The 23,070-nt window shown below is 38.0% G+C and overlaps 2 protein-coding genes across 4 annotated transcripts in view; one reads left to right on the top strand and one right to left on the bottom strand.

The window, feature by feature from the left end:
• Window positions 1–16,083, top strand: part of osbp2b (oxysterol binding protein 2b) — a 71,224-nt gene extending 55,141 nt beyond the window's left edge. For all 3 annotated transcript variants that reach the window (XM_081366467.1, XM_081366466.1, XM_081366465.1), the window contains 12 exons: window positions 51–301; window positions 7,025–7,223; window positions 7,353–7,476; window positions 8,336–8,402; window positions 9,535–9,687; window positions 10,497–10,742; window positions 11,728–11,848; window positions 12,145–12,248; window positions 12,619–12,714; window positions 13,106–13,290; window positions 13,831–14,051; window positions 14,243–16,083. In XM_081366467.1, the coding sequence (XP_081222593.1) occupies window positions 51–301; window positions 7,025–7,223; window positions 7,353–7,476; window positions 8,336–8,402; window positions 9,535–9,687; window positions 10,497–10,742; window positions 11,728–11,848; window positions 12,145–12,248; window positions 12,619–12,714; window positions 13,106–13,290; window positions 13,831–14,051; window positions 14,243–14,385 (1,910 nt within the window). In that variant the 3' untranslated portion in view covers window positions 14,386–16,083. The remainder of the gene's footprint in view (window positions 1–50; window positions 302–7,024; window positions 7,224–7,352; window positions 7,477–8,335; window positions 8,403–9,534; window positions 9,688–10,496; window positions 10,743–11,727; window positions 11,849–12,144; window positions 12,249–12,618; window positions 12,715–13,105; window positions 13,291–13,830; window positions 14,052–14,242) is intronic.
• The window catches only part of atp6v0a2b (ATPase H+ transporting V0 subunit a2b), a 21,929-nt gene continuing 11,960 nt past the window's right edge, over window positions 13,102–23,070 (bottom strand). Inside the window, exons 12-21 of the mRNA XM_081366464.1 lie at window positions 22,782–22,939; window positions 20,200–20,290; window positions 19,665–19,783; window positions 19,366–19,576; window positions 19,155–19,274; window positions 18,957–19,076; window positions 18,744–18,861; window positions 17,886–18,057; window positions 17,615–17,753; window positions 13,102–13,220 (exon numbers count right to left, since the gene is read on the bottom strand). Of these exons, the coding sequence (XP_081222590.1) occupies window positions 17,651–17,753; window positions 17,886–18,057; window positions 18,744–18,861; window positions 18,957–19,076; window positions 19,155–19,274; window positions 19,366–19,576; window positions 19,665–19,783; window positions 20,200–20,290; window positions 22,782–22,939 (1,212 nt within the window). The 3' untranslated portion in view covers window positions 13,102–13,220; window positions 17,615–17,650. The remainder of the gene's footprint in view (window positions 13,221–17,614; window positions 17,754–17,885; window positions 18,058–18,743; window positions 18,862–18,956; window positions 19,077–19,154; window positions 19,275–19,365; window positions 19,577–19,664; window positions 19,784–20,199; window positions 20,291–22,781; window positions 22,940–23,070) is intronic.

The following is a 23,070-nucleotide window of genomic DNA, read 5'->3' as shown; positions in this document are numbered from 1 at the left end:
TTTACTTCTATTCTGACTTCTATTCTCTGTGTGTGTTTCTGTATGTGTAGATGACTCGGCGGACGAGGAACCCACGTCTCAGTCAGATCACAGTGAGATCCAGGGCACTCTCAAGACTCTGGCCAGTAAGTTGGATGACTTGAGCACATGCAATGACCTGATAGCCAAGCACGGAGCGGCACTGCAGCGTTCTCTGAGTGAGCTCGAGACCTTACGTGTGCCTCTGGAGGGAGGAGAGAAAATCAAGGCTGTCAATGAGAGAGCCACCCTCTTTCGCATCACATCCAATGCTATGATCAATGTAAGTACTGAACTAACTTTCTGTTAGCACAGAAAGAATATCAGTTGGGTCAGGTTTTAATTACTGATATTTTGTTCATTTCTGTTTTAAATTTATCTTAATTCAACTGTTCAAAGGTTTGGGGCCAGAAATAACACATTAAATTGATCAAAAATGACAGGAAAGTCTTTTTATATTGTCACAAAATATTTATATTACTAATAAATGCCTTTCTTTTGAACTTTCTATTCACCAAAAGAATCCTGAATATGTTTATCACATTTTCCACAAAAATATTAAGCAGCACAACTGCTTTTCACATTGATAATAATAGGAAATGTTTTTTAAGCGCCAAATCACATTAGAATTATTTCTGAAGGATCATGTGACTGAAGACTATGTAATAATGCTGAAAATTCAGCTTTGCCATCACAGGAATAAATTAGATTTTAAAATAAATTTAAAATAGTAAACAGTTATTTTAAATTGTAACAATATTTCACAATACTATTTTTATTGTAATTTTTTATTTAAAAAAAAAATGCAGCCTTGGTGAACAGAAGAGACTTTTTTCTAAATATTTAACCAGCCCAAACTTTTAAACTGTACTATATGTCACTTTGTATAAGCAAATGGGATACTGAGAATATTATTTCTGGAGCTTGAGAAATGTGTCTCCCTTTTCATGAACTACCTAACTTATATTTAGGACTGGTTGTGTTTAGTGTGTTCAATCATCTGAACAGTGTTTTCCTCGGTCCCTATTGCCATGGTCAGTTTGATTGAGCAATGTTCAGAAAGAGTGGGATGGAAGATTGTGGTTCATTTGTCAAAATGGACAAACTGAAACCTAATCCAGTATTAGCTCTCTTACCCAAACATACAGACCCATGTGTGAAACTAGCTCCAGAACAGCAGTTTTACTTTGAATCCTTTCCAGAGAAAATCCTAATCTGTACTCAAATTTCATGTTCAATGTGGCTCTAAAGTCAAGCGTAGTTGCAAATACCTGGATCGAAGATTGTTTTTCTTTTTTTTGTGTAATCAATGAAGGCAGAACTGGCTTCCACTGCTGTGATCAATACAAGTCTAGGAATAGCTCTCACTTTTATGGATGTCCTTTGTGTCTTTGATTTCCTAAATCAAATTTTGGATAGGTATCACTACTCTCAGTTATGGAAATCAATACTGAAGGTGATTTCGTCTTGTGTCTTCCCATTCCTACTCTGATGAACTTTCCTGAACTCATCACACTTGAAAAAGTATCTTATGCTCACCATGGCTACATTTATTTGATCAGTAATACAGTAAAAACAGTAATATCGTGAAATATTATTAGAATTTAAAATAGCTGTTTTCTATTTGAATATATTTAAAAATGTAATTTATTCCTGTAATGGCAAAGCTGAATTTTCAGCAGCCATTACTGTAGTGTCACATGATCCTTCAGAAATCATAATATGCTGATTGATTTTGGTTGTGCTTAATATTTTTGTGAAAACTGACAAAAAATGTAGGATTGTTTCTAATGTAGAAATGTAGAGATGTGAATGTAGAGAGATCAAGAATTTATTTGAAATAAATCTTTTTTAACATTATAAATGTATTTACAGTCACTTTTGATCACTTTAATTCAACCTTGCTGAATAAAAATATTATTTATGAATATTACTGACCCCAAACTTTTGAAAAGGTAGTGTAGGTGAATGAAATTTCATGCTATTTATTTTGATTCTGTGGGTTTCGCAAAAGGATTTTGAACAAATAATTCATAATCATAATTGTGATTGTTGGTACACCACTTTAGCCTTCACAGCCAGACCTTTGTGTATCAGCATCAACATTTGCTTCACAAAAGCCATAGGTAAGAAGTAGCTACACCGTCGGAAAACTGATATAGAGCAAACTATCTGAACAGGTGCTCCAATTCAACAGTCTTTAGATTTGTGTTCAATGATGATTTCTATACAATTCTTGATGCATTATTTTGTAAGAACCATTATAAGAATCTAATAGTTCCATTTCCTCACTTCTTGGTTTTAGTATCAACCATTAGCCTTGCAGACAGCAGTCAAGACCTGAGTGTTTGAGGTGATGTAACAGACAAACATGCTATAACACATTCATTAGTGAGATCTCTGTTTAATCAGCTGTGTAGACTCTTCTTTTGTTCATCTTTGAAATGATTAATTGCCAGCTGAACAGAACTACACATGCATAATGAAAAGTGCTGAACAGAATTGTGGATCCAGCTCATTAAAACACTTGGACAGGCTGAGCCACAGCAGTTTTAATGAGAGGCAGAGGGAAACCATTCTTTTCGGTGTGTGTGGTGTGAAGGATAAACAGATGATCTTATATTTAATAATATACATATTACATCTATTTGAAACAAGGAGAGAGAAAAAAGGGACTTTTTTCTTTTTGTCACTCTTTGAATGACACTCTTTGAACACCACAGGTTATACACTACTCAAAAATGTGGGGTTGGTAAGATTTTTCATGTTTTTGAAACAAGCCTTTTTTATGCTCAACAAGGCTGCATTTATTTGATCAAAAATACAGTAAAAACTGTAATTTTGAGACATATTTTACTATTTAAAATAACTGTTGTAACTTATTTCTGTGATGGTCCAGCTGAATTTTTAGCTGTGATTACTCCAGTCTGATTTGGTGCTCAAGAAACATTTCTTATTATTATCATCAATGTTGAAAACAGTTTTATTTATTTTATTTTTTTGTGGTAACTTGGTAGATTTTTCAGGATTCTTTGAATAAAGAGTAGCATTTATTTAAAATGGAAATCTTTTGTAACGTTATAATTATGTATTTACTGTCACTTTTGATCTATTTAATGCATAAAAAATACTGACCCCAAACTTTTGAACGGTAGTATATATCAGGATTGTGTGAAGTCCAGTGCGATTAGGGTGAATACAGGAAAAATGGGACACTTTCTGATCCTAAATGAAAGACATTTTAAATACAAAAACCTTGTCTTGCTTAACTTGTATTCACCCCTACTGAAACTGAGAGAAAGCAGCTGTGTGAATTTGTTGGTGCAGTGGCCCTAAAAACTAATTGAACACTTATTTCACATTTAAAAAATCTCAGAATCTCTTTGCATTATACAGCAAAATATCACACCAAGTGGCATTCTGAGAATCTATCTAGATTCTAGACATAATTATGTTGAAATATTATTGAGAATCTCACTGGGTATTTCTCTAAATTCAGTGAATCATCTATCAATTTTACACTCTGAATCACATGGTTCTCCCTCCCCCTCAACTAAGGGCATTTCTTGGATATGAGGATGTACGACACACACATGCATCTCTTTCCTCTAAACTCTTCCTGAAGTCACGAGCAGTCTGGGGCCCAGGGCCTCACTCAGCAAAAAAAAGTGGAAGTGTTGCTTAAGTTAAAGGTGAGAAGCTGTAGTTTCATGAACGTGTTAGCAAGCCGCAATCACATGCTGAGTGTAGCACAGAGGATTCTCTATCGCAGCAGAGCTCTGGACGCTCAGTGCTGACAGGAGTCAGGTAAGTGCTGGGGCTTGTCGCTTTCTTTGTGGAATTTAAAGGAGCAGAGTGTGTGGCCAAGAGCGCAAGAGTACTTTAACTTTGTTCTGTACAGCATCCAAAATTAGCACTTGCAAAGCGCCAAATGTGAGTAAAAATTGGCTTGTTAAGTGAATTAAACTTGTGAGTTGGCTGGAAACTTTATTACGGACTACAACATAGTAGTTTAAGTCGAAATGTAAGAATAGTTTTCTGACATTCGCTGATATGAATGATTTGAGCGATTATAGACGTTTACAAAAATGCGAACAAAGATACAAACAGAAGTCTGTAAAAAACATATGTTGTGCATATAGCAACTTTTTATCTATCTATCTATCTAAAAAAAAAAAAAATTCCCCCCTTAAATCCATGTGGCAACATATAATATTCTTTAAATGAATGCCACCAAAATAAAAATGTAAGAATCTAAAATCGCAATGTCTTTTATAATTTAATAAAAAAAATAATAATAAAATAATGCAAAATACATTGTCATGGTCAGTTAAAATATTTAGCATTTAAATATGAATTTTATTATGTAATCATTTATTAATTATTTAAATATATATAGAGAGATTCAGACTTCTATCCGAAGCAACTTAAACCGTATAAAGCTATATGTATTTTCATTTGTTGTTAATTGAACCCGTGACTTTTGCATTACTTGTCCCAAGCTCTACAGGATCTTATAGCTTTTTCGATTTACCTGCCAATGCAGGTGTGGAAAACGGTGAATTTTGGACATTGATTCTGTGCCTATTTGTTATAAACTGAGTCACTTATGTGTCTGTGGTTTCTGATCCAGCACAATAGGGTCAGTCAGTTTAGTCATGTCACTGTGCCTCCACAGGAGACCAGGGAGATGGACAAAGAAACAGTGATCAAGGGAGAGATGAAGAAAAGGGTACAGTCGAGAGATTTCACTGACACCCAGAGGCAGTGGCACTGTTAAAGACGTGATTGGTTGTGACTGTGAGCTGCCTTAATGATTTTGTGGCTGTACTTTAGTCTCAGTTATTAACATGATTGATGAGCTGTGATGAGAAAGATGCTCTCACAGATTCTGAGTTTGGTTACAAGAGATATTTTAAGTGAAACCTATGTGTGATGAGGGCTATTCTTCTTAATAATGAGGAAGAAACATGCCATTTGTCATATACTGCACTATTTATAGGGGGAAAAGTTGCTAGGTTGTCATGTTTCAGTGCTTATATGAAACTATCGGAACAAAATCATTTCATTGAGATGAAGAATGTCACAATATTGTCTTCTGCAGAGCTTAAAAGATATAATTATACTTAAATGTTTTAGAATTTTGCAACATTGACAGTTTTTTTGCTGTGTATTTCTGTAAAGCTGCCTTGAAGCAATCATGGATTGCCTTAAACATGCATTTTAGTCTGGGACTAGGCTTAAGCCTTGTCTGCTAAACTTTGAAAGCGCAGCCTCTGACAAATAGCATTTTCCTCTGGGTACAAGCATGTGACCATGCATGCTATTGACCAAGAGTAACCTCTCTTACATGCTTCTACATTGCTCAATACTGCTTGTCAGACTCAATAAAAAAAAAAAAAAAAATCATGACTCAGCCCATAGACAGTCTGTATGTTTGCGTGTTTCTGAACGTGCACTGGCCATCAGATTAATTCTTTCACTTCTGCTTTCAGCCCATGATCAATTTCAAAAACTCTTTGACATTTCTGTCACGTATAATTCATTATATGTCGTAAGACACTTCATTTGTTGCGAGACATTTCACAGACAATTCAATAAGAACAATAAACAAAAGTCAGTCAGGAGAGAAAAATAGAAGAAATGCAAAGAAAGGGGAAGATGGAGGGAGGAAGGTATTTCCATGATCTCTTCCTGTGGGGATCATTTTTATGAGGGAGACCAGAGCAGTAATGAGGAAACAGGTGAATTCATGTGTGGTGCCTGTGGCAGGAGGACAGATAAGATCCCTAGAGAATTTAGGAACCGGGATTATCGTGATGGAGATAGTGAGGGAAAACAAAGAGAATGAGGATGTGGAGGCAGAGTTTGCTCCACACCTCTGAAATCAATGATTTTGGCTTGTGATAATATATTTTAAAATAAAAAATGTGGAATATAGACCCTTATACAAAGTTATGTTATAAAACTGTAGATGGCACAGGCCCTTAACAATCTGCTTGCTGTATTTGTAGCCAATGAACTTGCTGCTCAACATTCAAATTTCGGACTATTGTTTGCTGTAGCAGTTTGCAGTGCGCTTTCAGAAAACCTCCACCTTCCCCAGCTCCACCTGTATAGATCTTCTACGGGGGTCATTCATGTATGCTTGTACAGCGGCAGCATGAAAATAAAATCATACCAAAAAATCTTTGACATTAACACCCACCAAATGCGGGTGGATTTCAGCAGTGGTGTGTAACACAGACACTTTTTTAACACAGACACAGTTGAATTTTATATAATATACATTTTTCAATTGCAATCTTTTAAAAAGGCATCTGAAATAAACTAAGTGCAATCTAGTGTTGTCAAAAATATAGATTTTTCAATACATATCTATACTGAAATATCTGACACCCCTCCGCAGGATCAACAATGTCAGCTGCGTGTTCTCACTCTCTAATCTCTCAGACAGCGAGTTGACACACAAACCCTTTACTCACTCGTTTCATTTGCTCCGGATGAAAATTGTTGGTGTTAAAGGATTGAAGTTTGCGTGAGGGCAGGCGCGTATTGAGCACGATTTCACTCATTCCTGCAGATTTTGTGCTCACACCCAAAGTGCGCACGCACAAAGACACAAAGTATATTGGCTATATAGGCTCGGTGTGTCTGGTCTTAAAGCGAAGGCAGCCTAATATACCGGTTACCAAATTATGAGATAATGTTAAAAATCTATGGTATCGATGTCAAAATTGTGGCCAGTGAAAATGCTGTATGGCTAGCAACTTTGGAAAACCACAAGCCACAGTGTCTGGTGAGCAAAAAAGTTCAAAAGGTTCATGCTCTTCCGGGTAAGGCTCTACTGTTTCAGCTCTATGTTTGGGTCAAAACGAGGTTGATCATGGAGGCAGATCTTTAGCAGCAGAATCAATCCCCTCTGGTTTACATTGCACTTATTTTATTCCTAAATCTTCTGTATTTGTGTTGATGTTTAACCCGTGTCTCATATCTTCCCGCGCAGGCGTGCCGAGATTTCTTGGACCTGGCAGAGAGCCACAGCCGCAGATGGCAGCGAGTACTTCAGCATGAACGAGAGCAACGCACCCACCTAGAGGAGACCATCGAGCAGCTAGCCAAGCAGCACAACAGCCTGGAACGAGCCTGGAGAGAAGCCCCCACACACGCAGTCAACACGCCCGATACGCCCACCACTGACACGGGTGAGACGCTGGAGCCCGCGATCATTCAGAACGGAATGAGCTCAGTTGTGAGACATGACCTGTGTTGATAACATGATAAACCACCATGACTGCTGTAGTGGTACTAGCTGTGTTTATTTGCTTGTGCAGGAGTGAGTGAAAGGTCCCGGAAAGAGGAAGCGAGTGATGAAGATGAGGATACAGAGTTTTTTGATGCCATGGAGGACTCACCTGCCTTTATAACAGTGACTGCCACGGACCCCTCTCAACACAGGTCAGCTTCATCCCACTCAATCCAGAAAGAAAGAAAATCATACAGGCTTTTCCACATCATGAGGGATTTGTATTGTTTGGGTGAACTATCACTATAAGTGTTGTTCTGCCAGGTGGTTTTAAACACGTGACTAAAGGATGATGACACTGATCTAGAGGTCTGCACTCCCACAGGATTCCCATGGGAGCCTAGACTAAATGTCTAAGCGGGTACTGGCGGCATTCATTTAAGTCGTGGGTTAGAGAGAGGCAGAAAATGGAGCATTTGAAAAATAGCAGTTAAAAATGGATTTTTTATTAACAAAGAATTCAAATACATTTCTTAATCCACCTTCCTACTATCTTTGACAAACTACAGGCTGGAAGTCTCGAGATGCGCGGAGTAGAAAACCTACAATGCTTTTCCTTCAGACGTATTGCCGGTCATTTGTTTTGTGTGGATATATTCATGCATTCACTAAGCAGAGGATAACTTTCTGCTTCATGAGCAAGTTGGAAGATCTGTGCGACTGCCACAAAGTGTCGAAATGCAACAATCGTACACGAATTTCGGAGATAGTGGCTTAGGTTCTCTGCTCAGTGAGCTGACAATGTGTAGTAATACAATAACCTAACAGGTCTTTTTTTAGTATATTTAAAGTATTGTGAACACCTGTGATGTATGTATTTCTTTCATTTTTGCTCATTAGGGAACGAGAAATCAAATGCTAGAAAATGGTACCTAAATTATGGAACGGATGGGGGCAAAAACTGATCTGGTCCTTGTTAAAGGCGTCTTTGCTGACTGCATGTGTTAGCAACTCCAGATACCTTTATTCCATCAATCAAACACAATGTCTCTCTCTTTCTTGTCCGTGCAGGCGTTCTCAGAGTAATCTCAGTGGTGCTAGCGGAGGACAGCCCAGTGACTGCAACCAGGAAGACAATGTGAGTATGACATGAAAAAGAATGTTGGGATCTAAAAGACTACTATGAAAATCTCAGACTACAAATCGAATTTAAAACCAAATAGTAAGACATTCTGAAATACTAAAACAAATGTACTTGCCTGAAATTTGTTTTGGAAAATGGGGGTGACAAAGAAGAATGCCTTACAAACATTCCAATAAACAGCACAAGGAAGTTTGATTTCATTTTTTGAATTGAATTTATTTATTTTAACAAAAAATGTAAATGAAACTGGAAAAATGAAGTGCTATTTGATTTGTCATACTGAGAGAGAGAGAGAGAGAGAGAGAGAGAGAGAATTCAGGCCCTGGTAACTCAAGTTGTTATGCTTATATTTTGTAATGAAAAGTTTTTATTAAGCTAATGTTAAGTAGAATCATTTTCATTATTGGCCTCAGACACATTATTTTATGTGGAGTAGGGATTCAGTAGACTCAGGGATATGGTTTTTCCTTTTTGTGTGTGTGTATGTGTGTGTACAGATGACAACGTTGTCAAAATGATCCCTGTTTACACGGATCCACAAAAATGACTCAAATGCTGTATTATGCTGCCTGGCCAGTAGTTGGCGATGGCACTTTGTAAAGAAACACTATGCGCCTTTAGACTGAACACGTAATATGCATGTGCATGTCGTCACCGTTTTCACAAATTATTTTGTAGTTTACATGGAGACAATAACGGTATCGTTTTCAAAATGTCCACTTTCAAGTCCTGTTTTCAAAAGTTAGCATTTGCAGGCTCCCAAAAAGCTGCTGTTGTGTAAATGAACGGCCAAAACGCATAATAAGTTTTCTGTTTTTAGTTGAAACCGGTTGTCGTGTAAACAGCCCCTCAGTGTGACTGTATTTCCTCAGGGGGTCTGTGTTCATCATGGGCTCTCACAGCTGTTGTTCGTCTCAATTAACCGACTCTTAATTAACTGATATCTGCTCCTCTCTTTTCTTCTCTCTCTTGGTGACTTTCTGAGACAGATGGAGCATCAGTCAGTGTTTATGTTCCTCAAGGGCAATGCGGCCCTTCAAATAATGTCTTTCAGCACAAACACATTACACATTTCTGATGTGTTTTAATACAAACACTCTTGTCTCTTGTTTTCTTTTTTTTTTAGTGTTCTGTGTGCAGTAATGACTTTTCAGGGAAAGAGTTGCAGCCTCACAGGAAGAGGCGGACCCAGATCCCAGAGAAGCCCAACTATTCTCTCAATCTGTGGAGCATCATGAAGAATTGCATTGGCAAAGAACTCTCTAAGATCCCAATGCCTGTAAGTTGCATACACATACTGAATTAGTTACTTTCCTATTGCCTTTTTAAACAATTTGACATCATTTGTGGTATCACATATTGAAGAAATGTTCCTAAGTGCAAGATTAGAATCAGTGCATTGCAGATCGTTGAGAACAGTAAGATGTGTCCAGATGACACTTTTTGCATGAACATTACCATTCAAAAGTTGAAAAATAAATAAATAAATGCTTTTATTTATATAAAGTGACAGTAAAGATTTCTAATTCAAATAAATGATGTTATTTTGAACTTTCTATTCATCAAAAATTTGGAAAAAAATTATATTATAAACATTTCCACAAAAAAAAAGGTTGAGCAGCTCAACTGTTTTCAACATTGATAATAATAAGAATTGGTTGTAATGGCTGCTAAAAATTCAGCTTTGGCATCATATGAATCAAGTACATTTCAAAATATATAAAATATATAGAAATATAGAAAACGAGACTTCTTTTAAAGACATTTAAAAATCTTAACAGCCCCAAACTTTTAAATGTTAGTATGTTTTTTAAGCTAATATTGCCTACAACCCCTTGCACTATGGAGGAGAAGTTTTAAATTAATAAAAAAATATATATATTACAAAGCTAAAGCTACCACAACTTCAAATATACAAATCTTTAGGGAAAGTGATTCATTTTAAAGGTATCAAATATAGGTAGATGCAAACGTGTCAAAGGGATCTGTGGGATTAAGACACAATTTCGTGACAGTAGCATCTCCCTGGCTTGAAGAATGTGAATTGGGACAAAGCCATGGTCTCTTTCTGTCTCTCTCTGTGTCCAGGTGAACTTCAACGAGCCCCTGTCGATGCTGCAGCGCTTGACGGAGGACCTGGAGTACTACGAGCTGCTGGATAAGGCGGCGCGCTGTGAGAACTCTCTGGAACAGATGTGTCTGGTCGCAGCCTTCTCTGTCTCCTCATACTCCACCACAGTGCATCGGACGGCCAAGCCCTTCAACCCTCTTCTGGGAGAGACCTACGAACTGGACCGCCTAGAAGAATTCGGCTACCGTTCCATCTGTGAACAGGTCAGTGTTTGAGTCAAAGGGTCTGTAATATACGGGGAAAACTATTTGTTAGCATTTACATTCATCTCAGTTATTTGGCTAGTACAGGACATGCGTGCACTACAGTTCTAAAGTTTGGGGTTGGTAAGATTTTTGAATGTTTTCGAAAGAAGTCTTTTCTGCTCACCAAGGCTGCATTTATTTGTAAAAACAGTAGTATTGTGAAATATTATTACAATTTTAAATAACTGTCTATTTTATTGTATTTTAAAATATAATCTATTCCCGTGATAGCAAAGCTGAATTTTCAGCAGCCATTACTCCACTCTTCAGTGTCACATGATCCTTCAGAATCCTTCTAATATGCTTATCCATTTTGAAAACAGTTGTGCTGCTTAATATTTTTGTGGAAACCGTGATACATTGTTTTATCCAGGATTCTTGATGAATTGAAAGTTTTAAAGAACATAAATTATTTAGAATATAATTTTTTGTTACAAAGGTCTTTACTGTTAGATTTGATTCATTTAATGCATCCTTGCTGAATTAAAGTATTCATTTCTTTCCAAAAGAATAAAAATCTGACCCCAAACTTAGTTTGAATGCTGTCTTCAGTTGATAAATGCAAAAAGCAACATCAAAGTCAATCATGGTATCATGAAAATTACATTTACATTTCATTGCGTTTATTTATTTAGCTGACACTTTCATTCAGAGCAGCCTATAAATGAGGAATTTAGCAATGAGAGAAGAAATGAGTAATGAAGCAATTTATCCTTAAGGAGCCCATGTGTAAGCAGTGTCACAGCAGTGATTTTCAGTCACCGTCATCCATCACTGGAGATGCTTCTCCTGCCAGGTTTAGTGTGTGGAGAGTAATAATGGCTGTGAGAATACCAGAATCACCCAAAGAAAGTCCACAAATGTCTGAATGAATAAAGAGACAGCGCCCCCTAGTGGTGTATTTTATATACAGCTGGGCTGATATTTACCCTTAATCTCTTAGGTCAGTCATCACCCGCCGGCAGCCGCTCATCATGTGATGTCACAGCGAGGCTGGACCCTGTGGCAGGAAATCACCATCGCTAGCAAGTTCCGTGGCAAATACCTCTCCATCATGCCTCTGGGTAAGTCTTATTTCACTATTCATCATACAAACAAATGTACACATGTACAAGGTTCTTTCACAAAAGTAACCCAAAATTCACACACATTGTTTGTTGATTTAATTTAATGTCACACAGAGTATTACTTTTAGATTTCTCTCTCATATGACTTGTACTGTATGTCATATTGTTAGAATGATGAATTATGAACTTACTGTCCAATCTGCTCTGAGTTGTATCCTTGTCAGGATCCTTATCATCCTTATTTGGATTAGCAGACACACACACATACACTGACTTTCTCTCTGTCTAATCAGGTGCGATCCACCTGCACTTTCATGCGAGTGGAAACCACTACGTGTGGCGTAAAGTCACCTCCACCGTCCACAACATCATCGTGGGCAAACTGTGGATTGATCAGGTTGAACTTCTGACATTATTAAGCAATCTCATTTTGGATAACTGATGTTTATGTTGTTTATTTCAAATGTTCAAAACCTAGCAATGTCAAGGAGAACTTTAGTTTTACATTTTTGTAATTTTCTAATAAAGTGGTTCTCAATTTTTTGTGATGTCCTCTTCTGAAACTACTAAAACTGACAAAAAACCATTTGGCAATTGAACAATGCAGCCAATGAAGTTTTTGATTGTAAAACATTTTTTTGGCTTTAAGACACTTTTTCTGTTCAATAACAAAAACTTTATTGAGGATAACACATACCTCCAAGACCCCCATATTTTGAGGACCACTGGGAAGTCTTTCTCACTTTTAATCTCATTTTTTCTTTTAGTCAGGAGACATTGATATAGTCAACCACACAACCAAAGAGACCTGTCAGCTCAAGTTCTCTCCCTACAGTTACTTTTCAAGGGAAGTCCCACGAAAGGTACGTTTTGGACTTAAATTGTCTACCCCAGGAGTGTCCCAATCCTGCTCCCGAAGAGCCACTGTCCTGCAGAGTTCAGCTCCAATCCTAGTTAAACACACCTGAACCAGATCTTTAAGATCTTACTAGGCATACTAGAAATTGTCAAGCAAGTTGGAGCTAAACTCTGCAGGACAGTCTCTAGGACCAAGTTTGGACACCCATGGTCTACCCTGTCCTTCTCCCTGTGATTAATATTTGAGTTTTACTGAGAACTGATAAGAACCAGTTTGAATTTAGCTAAATCATCTTTCTATCCTGCTTTTCTATCCTACTCTCTCAATCTCTTCAAGCTTCTGTAGTTCAACCCCAGAGCTTGTTACCCTTGTTCTCCTTGTTCTCCCACTGTAAGGTCACAGGGGTGGTGATGGACAGTGACGGCCAGGCCCACTACATCCTGTCAGGCACGTGGGACGATAAGATGGAGAGCGCCAAGATCGTGCAGAGTAGCCGAGGAAGCAGCAGCTCTGAGGGCAAACAGAAGACGGTCTATCAGACTCTCACACCCAAACTGCTGTGGAAGAAATACCCTCTACCGTAAGACACGTCAAGTAGTGCATGACACAGTCAAGAGGGCAAACTGTATGTTCAGTGGGTTCACTTCATATTAATGTCTGGCTTGTAATGCAATTCAATTTCCCGTATTAGATCAGTAAATTCCTTGCCTACTGACCGACAGTTCAAACTACCTACCAATCAACTGAACTAACTACCTGCCTATTGAACAACCAACAACCCTACCTATCGACCAACCAAGTTACATACCAAACTAAGTCCTATGGGTAGTAAATTTGGCAGGTAATTAGTAGTTGCAGTGGAAGCAACTTAACTACTTAAGTGCTAAACTACCGACTGACCGACTCCTTGCGGGCAGACCAATCTATCTACCTGCAGAACTAACTACCTTCTTCACCACTTACTTACCCACCAGACTAACTATTGAACTAACTAAAGATGTAGTAAGGCCTTGCTCAACAGATTAGATTCTCTGATTATACAATTTTTTGCATTTGTTAAAATTTTTCATTTATTTCTCTATTTGTTTGTCATTGTCCTCTCTCAATCACCATCACTCAGAGAGAATGCTGAGAACATGTACCATTTCTCGTCTCTGGCTTTGACCCTGAACGAGGAAGAAGAGGATGTTTGTTTGACGGACAGCAGGCTGAGGCCAGACCAGCGGCTGATGGAAGCGGGACGCTGGGATGAGGCAAACGCAGAGAAACAAAGGCTAGAGGAGAAGCAGAGAGCTACGAGGAGGAGGAGAGACGCTGAGGCATCCGATGCCATAGATGAAGGTGAGGGGAGGTCAAAGGTCACGTGGGACAGTCACGTCCCTGCGACATTTTGTTGGGTTTCATACCTCAAATACCTATACCATTCAAATATAAATTCTAGTTATCTGCCACAACAGTTTAGTCAGAACATTCCCAGTTGGCTGATCTTAGGCTGTTCCTCTGATGGTTTCATTTGTTGTTTTGTGTTCCAGGACGAGACTTTGAGTGCTACAGGCCGCTGTGGTTCCACCAGAGGACGGATGAAATGACAGGAGAGACTAGTTTCGTTTATAAGGGGGGTTACTGGGAGGCCAAAGAAAGACAGGACTGGAATATGTGTCCTATGATCTTCTGAACACACGGAACACTTGACTAACTCTGCAGACAAAGACAAAAGGAGAATAAACCCTCTCTACATGGACTCACCTCTTGGGACTGCAGAGATTGTGGAGACAGGTCGTCAACACTTGCGTGTGTGTTTGAGTGTGCGTGTGTTTAGTGTGAGTGCGTGTTTGCGGCCCAATGATATATATCTTTGCCTGACTCTTAAACGGACTCTGACGTTCACCTCAAAGATGAGTGTGTGGGAGAAATGTGCCGCTGAACTCTCCAAGTGCCGCCCCAGTTTATCTTTCCAAAGCAAATCAGGTTCTTTTTATTCAGAACAACCCTATCACAAATGCACTTTCCACTCTTCCCAACGTCTCTCACAGTGAAGTACAAGGCTCCGAGTCTGGATTAGAATGAGATCATATCAGACACTCCTCCCCCTCCTCTGCTGGCCAGGACAAAACATGAAGAAACTTACATATGAAGGAGGAGAATCAACACAAAGCATCTGCAACATTTATGTGAATTATCGGATTGCTCAGCTTGTGTACCTTAAATTTCTTATCACCAATACCATATTTGGGCAAAGGAAGTTATTTTATTTGCATATCCCAGAGAATTGAACTTTTATTGAACACTCAGCTGAAGACCTTCTCCCGGCTCCGCCCACTTTGCGTAGCTAGTGACAGATAAGATTCATGTCATGTCTTCAGTCAGCCAATGAGCTTCAGACAAGCATTAAAAGAGCCCTTGAGTCTGTTGTATTGGGCAGTGCAGGTATTCTGACACAGACATGTTTTCCACTCATGAATTGTCATGCACATTAATTAGCTGCTTCCTGCATTGGTGCAGTGGAGCCCCCAGTGGACATTTTCATGTTACTGTGACAGCCACAGTACAGTGCATAGCAATGCAATTAAAAATCTTTTTTTTGTACAATCAGGATACTTAATGAATGAATGAACAATCAACCAATAAAAGTAAACAAGTCACCCTGCTTGACTTTCTCAGAGGACATGGCAAACGATTATCCATTCACAGAACAAAGTGTGATACTGAAAACACAAGTGAAGTTTTGTGTTTATAATATGCTTGTATTTATTAGTAGAGGTGGTAGTTTAAAACATGCCCAAAGGTTCCCGAATTATGGGGCCGCTATATTTCAGGTTACAATGTGGTGATAGAGAAAAGCAGCACGTTGTATATTATCATCTTTTTGAACTGGTAATTTCAGTATCCCTGTAACACAAAATTACATTTCTTATTGAGGTTATAAATCATTAGGACTCAGGAGTGACAAATTTCCGTTTTGCAGATATTTCTATTGTAACGTTGTATAACTTCAGTTAGACTCACAGAATAAAATCATAAAGTTTTTATTTTATTTTTTTCATCTGAAAGTCTTCAAGACCTGACATCACTGGAGATCAGCTCTCACTTTATTTCTGATTGCTGGCAAGAATGTAGAATTAGGCTCACGCCACTATATGTATTTTGTGATAACCATATTATTAATACTAATACTGCTATTATGAAGGATACAAAAGTAATGATGCCATGCCATCCTAATAAATGCTGTGTTTTGGTAAAAATCTGAATTTTAACTAAGATGTTTACTCTTTTAATCTAAAATTATCCAGCTAGTCAAAGTTGAATTTTTGACAGGCTGTCAATGTATTTATTATAAATGTTAATATTTTCTATTAAAGCACACTGACTTGCATACTGGCAGGCACTTTTTATGTCTGTATACATTTGCTAGGAATGTTTTGGTATCATGCAGAATGAATGAAGAGGATATGGTGAGTTTAGACTTTTAATTGAACCCTGGTTCAGTCTGTGTTTTGGGAACTAATGAGCCACAAGAGACATTTTTCATCACCAGCTAGGCTGTTCTAGAGATTTTCTGACCTCTGAACACAAAGCAAAATCAGCTTAAATCTTTTTTTGCTTGGTTCACCGATTCAAGATATGGTAATAGAAAGAGTGTACTTTCAGCTTTGGATGAATCATCAACTGGAGAACTACCAAAGATGAAACTAATAGGACATTCAAGGACTAGTCCTACTATCAGCATGTGCTGAATTATAGAATAAAAGTGCAAAATTACAAGTAATCCTTTATGAATTCAATAATTAGGAATAAATAAAGTGATGTTAAATTTAAGTCTTACAAACAACAGAAACTCTTCAGTGGCACTATGAAAAGCTTTTGAGAGATCAAAAGAAATTCAATCAATCAAACAATCTTCACAGGTTTGATTTTTATTTTGTAATGTTAAATATTGAGCTCCTGTGCAAAATACGGAATGTAAGTTACCTAAGCACAGAATCTTCAAATGAAAGATAGAAATCAAAATTAGTATGATTAATACATTGAAAAAAAAAAAAAAAAAGGAATGAATTCAGTGGCTCACAATCCACACACCAAAGTGTTAAATTGAGTAAAAAAAAAAAAAAAAACACTATTCTGAAGAGTCAGAACAGAGTAATTGAACAGATCTATGACGGTTAAAACACTAAAACATCCCCATTTACGATTCAATTAAAATTATATGATTGACAGTTTCACAACTCTCAGGCTTTTAGCTTTGCCCTGAACAGCAACGCAGATGATACAATGCATTTCATTAAATTAATAAATTCTTGAACTGAACATTTTTATCCACCACACATTTGAATACATTCAGCATGTTTGGCACTTAGAAATATCAGAGCCTCCAGTGGGCTAAGTAAGGCTTCTGCAGGAGATTTTTCAACCACCAAGAAGATCATCTGCAGAAGTATTTGAATCGAACACTGAGCCTTATGAAGCTCTCTGATCTTTACAGCACTAGATCAACACTATGAATGATCTACGTGAGCCAGAATCATGTCTCAACGCTGTGGAGGATGAAAATGAAATCCTAATGTCACTCATGGAATGTGCTCAGCTATGGAGAAATGAGCATCTCTGCACAGCCGGCCGGCAACATGGTAGAAAAATGATATTCCAAAACTGCACTTTTGTGAAGAGCTGACAATACATTCAAGAGACCTAAAGCACTCAAGAGTCCTATTTACAGTCCAGAGTCTTTGCCTTTGCTTTACCTCAGTGTTTGAGTTGATGGTTGCCGCAGAGCATCTGATGTGGCTCAGTGTGTCAATGCTGATATGGAACATATATAATCTGGAAAGAGTATTTGGTTGGGCCAGTTTGGCATGTAGTGCAAGTGCAACATCACTGTATATAAATCAGGTAAAAATTAAGCTCACAGATCCGCTCAGGTCTGGTCTTTAGCGTCCCACAATTCACAACAGCCCTTCGTTTTCAAAGCTGCTGTGCATGAGAGAAAAGGCAAACGGTACAAACTTGACGCCAGCGCCGCTGTAGAACTTATTTTGAAACTCCACCCTGAGGAGAAAGAGATCATTTCCGTTTGAATCTTTTGTCCAAAACTGATGTCCAAATCTCGCCTGAGCGTGATGGACTACAATAATACATGGTTTTGGTGATAGTGGTGTAGATTTGAGGTGTTGTACTGACCAGTGGAGTCTGAGAGCATGAAGGAAGGCTGAAAGTCCCTCCATCACCAGCAGGATGGACACAGTGAGGACAGCAAACAGACCAAAAGCAGGCACAAGGAGCACAACACCCCAGCTGGTGTCCACACGTAGGCCGTCCCGCATCACCATCGCCCACAATACTTCAGAGAGCTCTGGATCACAACAAAACACATTTAGCATTCTTTTATTTTAAATGGACCATATTCTAGCCATTTTTAATGGCCAATTTGCACTTGACTGGCTGTTACAAATGGTCAGTACTATTTTAGACGTTTGAATCTAGACCAGCGGTTCTCTACCCATAAATAGCTCTCTACTTAAATGGTTAGTTTACCCAAATTCTGTGACTATGCAACTACCACTTTCAAGCCCCAGAAAGGTAGTAAAGACATCACAAAAGTGATCCACGTGACTAGTCTATGGTAGTTGCATAGGCTGTCAATGGAGGGACAGAAAGCTCTCAGATTTCAGGTTCCAAAGATGAACGAAATTCTGACTTTTCATTTTTGGGTGAACCAATCCTTTAGAAGCCGGTCATTGTCCAACAGAAAAATCAAAGGCCCCCCCCATTATAGGCTAAAATATTTCACCCAGTATTTCTGCTGTATTTAATTATGAAAAACCTTCTAGTTTCAAAATATTTTATTAACACACACTAAGAGATATGCATAAACAAACCACAATTTACTTTGTAACTTCAGAAGTTTTAAGAACTGTATATTCTTCAATAAAAAACAAAAGTTGTTGAAGGGAAAAGTTGTTGTTTGCAGTTTCTTTTTATTATTTTTTAGCGCTCCTCGTACAAAACGTAACGGTCATTCATGGATATGTTACTCACGGGCATGTGCCAGGCTGAGAGCCCACAGGCGGAGGTAAGACGCAGTGTTAGAGATGCAGCCCAGACAGTACTCTATAGTGTGGATGGACTGATTGAGGAACAGATCTGCAAAATCAAACTGTAGAAGAAAAGAAACATTCTTAGGCTCATAGTCAAAGTTGTTTATTCACACCAAACGGTGTACTGAACTGGTTGGTTCTGAATGTCTCACACCTCCTCTGATTGGCTGTCAGAGCTGGAGGAGCGGCTGTCCAGGCTGCTGCCTTCCTCCATATCATGAACTTGCATGAGAGAGAGCTCCTCCTCACTGTTCCGTCGTACACGCTGATAGCCCTACAGAGAGAGAGAGAGAAAATGAGCCAACAGGCTTCAGCTAACTGGAGAACACACACACAAAAAGAGGATCCCCACCCTGTACATGCTCAGGCGGTCTCTGCCCTTGTGTTGCCAGTAGAGGTAGAGAGGTTTGCCCAGTAATAACACAGGCACAGAGAGCACGGCCACAATCACCAGGAACACTTGAAGCCCGGCCTATGGGAAAGAGGGAAAGTAAATAAAAAGAAACCAATCTTTTTAGCATGTAAAAGTGGAATGGCTGCACATCTGGTTCTTTGAGTCTAACCTGTCCTGGGAAAAGAGGTCGGTTAGAGTCCCCCTGCATCAGGAACATGTTGATGAAGTGAATGAGGATGCTGGGAGCTGTCTGAGAGTCTCGGACTGTGAAAAACAGCCACTTATAGACGATCATGAAGACCAGATAGCCGAAGAGACACAGCAGGAAGAGCAGCTCAGGAATAAATATCAGGTACAGATTATATGGCCGTCTGAAGTGCCTGAACAGAGAACATGTGAAGCATTAGAAGGATCAAAGTCACAACATTTAACACCGATCTATTGGAAACAGCTTTTCAAATATCCCACGTGTGATTGAAAACGCCGAGGACGACTCCAAAAGTCATGTGGATTATTCCTACGATCACAGACATCTTCATCTTATAGGAGTTCAGGAAGGTGAGACGGTTTGATGCCAGGTTCCAGATCTACAGAGAGTGCAAATAAACTATTATTAAATGAAAAATAATTATACATTTTATCAAGATTATAAACTCATAGCTCACCCAGGAAACCAATTAAGATATCAAGTAAAGTGACATGCATACATTCCTAATCGTGCATTGTGGCAATATCCTACATTAAGTTGCAGCACTCCTGCATTTCAGATCTTATTATTGTGTAGCACTGTGTCGTTCACTGGTAAGTACTTGTGAGAATCTGTATGGTGCATTGTGTGCATATTGTACATTGATATTCCACCCCAGTATACATACAAAATATAATCTATGCTATGTACAAACCATAGACTTTCACCCTCCGTTACACTTGTTTTTATGGTGGTGATAGTAAATTGATTCATTTGTTTTGATTACGTAGTAATAAAATGAAGTCAGAGACCTACCGGGTCTATTCCCACAGGATACGGCCCTTTAAAGACTCCTGTGATGTTTGGATTCAGTGCAAGAAAGCGATTTGAGCTGACAGTGCTCAAACTTCGGAAGAGGAGAAAAAAAGAGCACATTAGAGCCACATACTGTACACGAGAAATCGGATGTTCCCTACAAATAAAATTGCATTGCATCATCTCCACCAGCACAAAGCTCCAAATTTTGCTGTCAGCATTGTGGATGTCTTGGTAAATAAATTTGAAATCCACTTGGAATTTTTACATTTATTGACTTCATCAGATATATGATTGCAGGGATTACGCTACCATTCATAAATTTGGGGTCAGTAAAATTTTTGAATGTTTTTGAAAGATGTATCCTTTGCTCACCAAGGCTGCCATTAATTAATAAATATACAGTAAAAACTGTAATATTGCGAAATATTATTACAACTTAAAATAACTATTTTCTAATTGAATATATTTTAAAATGTAATTTATTCCTGTGATGTCAAATCTGATTTTTTTGGCAGCAATTACTCCAGTCTTCAGTGTCACATGATTCTTCATAAATTGTTCTAATATGCACATACATGTTTTTCAGGATTCTTGGATATAATATAGCAATTCAATGTGTCCTTGTTAAATATATTATCTATTAAATTCATTGAAAAAAAAAAAATTATATATATATATATATTAGGGCTGTCACTTTTGTGAAAAAATCCTGTTCGATTTTTGAGACATAAGTGTTCATTGAATCGATTGTAAAATCGAAAATTGAAAAATAAAACGCCATATATGGGCAAATCCACGGACAACTAACAGGACGAACGTAAAGAGGGCGCGTCGTGCCTGACGTGCACAAGTCAGCAATATTTCTGATGATTTATTGCCGTGAAGTTTCGCGCACAATGACTAGTGCAACATTCTCGAAAAACAATAAGCAGAGTGGACTGCCATAGCAGCATATATGAAAAACATTACAGTCTTCAACATGGCTGTGTTTACAATTAGAAATGTCAAACAAATGTAATTGTATCTGAATGCATGAGACTGTCTGAATACCGGGAAAATTCACAGTTTTGTAGTAAAAAGAGACACATTATGCAGAAGGATCATTTGCTGTTATGCGTGTTTGTCAGAGCCTGCAGTTGCAAATGACACGCGTTCGCTGCGGGCATAACATGACGAGCTGAACGCGCTCCGAGAAAAGACCGTTAAAATCGATTCCCTATTTTCGTTTTCGAAACTTGTATTGGTTGGTCCGATCGATTGTGCAATCGATTTTCGAACGTAAAGTGACAGCCCTAATATATATATATATATATTAGGGCTGTCAAATTTAGCGCGTTAATAACGCGTTAACGCAAAATCATATTAACGGCACTAATTTTTTTAACGGACGATTAACGCAGCGCGTATTTTCTGTTTGACCCGTGGCCCAAAACCTAGTTGGAGAAATGCAGATACACAGTGTTGGCAACTTAGCCACATTGCAGACCCCTTTAGCGATTTTTTTCCCTTCAACAAAGCGCCCAAACCTTATTTAGTTTCTGAGAATATACCGGTACTGCCGGTACTGCTCTCCCAGCACGCGCGCGCGCCTCTCTCTCTCTCGCTCTCTCTCTCTCTCTCTCTCTCTGCGTCTCGCGCGGAGGAGCAGCGCTTTAATTCAGTTGAACACAGATATTATGTTGCTTCTCTAATTTTACAAATATAGCCGAAATCAGAGCACGGATATTGTCTTTAGCTTATGTGCATTTGATTTCACCAGACGACGGCTCGATTATCAGAATTTTTGTGCAGATTAACGTCTTGGAAGGGAGAGCTGGTTATGTTTATTTGGTCGCGTTTCAGTCACCATTTCAAATTCATTCCGTTGTTTGACAACAGAAACAGTAAAATATACGTTTTATTGAGAATGTATTGAGAATTTAGCTTCATCAAAATGGGCACAGAGAGAGACAAACTACAATGTAATAATAAATGCTAAATGTACATTTAGCATTTTCAGAAGAGCTGCCCTGTCATGCAAAAATCTAAACATGTTTGTGTTAGTAAATTGCTCAGTGCAAAGAAAGAGAAGTAATGGGAACCTGGTATTTCTTTTTTCTTTCTACATGTGTCTAATAGACATGAACAAGTTCTTTGAAAAACATCTATGACCTTTGAAACATGTCTCGTCTTCATGCTATATTGACTATGGTTTCAATAATAAACATACATTTGCATAAAGCATCTATATTTATCAATGCCCACGTTGATTAGAGTATTACAAACTTGAAAAGTATTAATTTAAGGTATATTTAGAACAAATAAAAAATGTGCGATTAAATGCGATTAATCGCGAGTTAACTCATGACAACCATGCGATTAATCGCGATTAAAAATTTTAATCGATTGACAGCCCTAATATATATATATATATATATATATATATATGTATATATATATATATATATGTATATATATATATATATATATATATATATATATATATATATATATATATATATATATATATATATATGAATATGACCGTCTTTTTTTTTTTAAGGATGCAGTACACTGTATTCTGTGCTTTGAACACTCACTTCCAGTCTCCATGCTTGAACATGGCGCTGACATTCCATCCCGAGCCGAACAGGTTGAGTGATTTGGAGAAGCAGTCGTTGTATATTAATCCGGTGTAGACTGAAAATACGCCCATCAACAGAATAATGTAACGGCCCTCGAAAAAAATGTTCCAGATCTAAGCAAATGAATACAACGTCAATCAAACTGTAATGCAGTTAACAGAAACATAAACAGTAAACTATTACTAAGGCTAAATAATGTCTAAGCATTCGATTTCTTTTTAAAAACCACATCTAAATGAAAGAG

The sequence above is a fragment of the Scardinius erythrophthalmus genome (assembly GCF_964197995.2).
Source record: "Scardinius erythrophthalmus genome assembly, chromosome: 5".
NCBI lineage: Eukaryota > Metazoa > Chordata > Actinopteri > Cypriniformes > Leuciscidae > Scardinius > Scardinius erythrophthalmus.
This window is presented reverse-complemented; position numbering and strand designations above follow the sequence as displayed.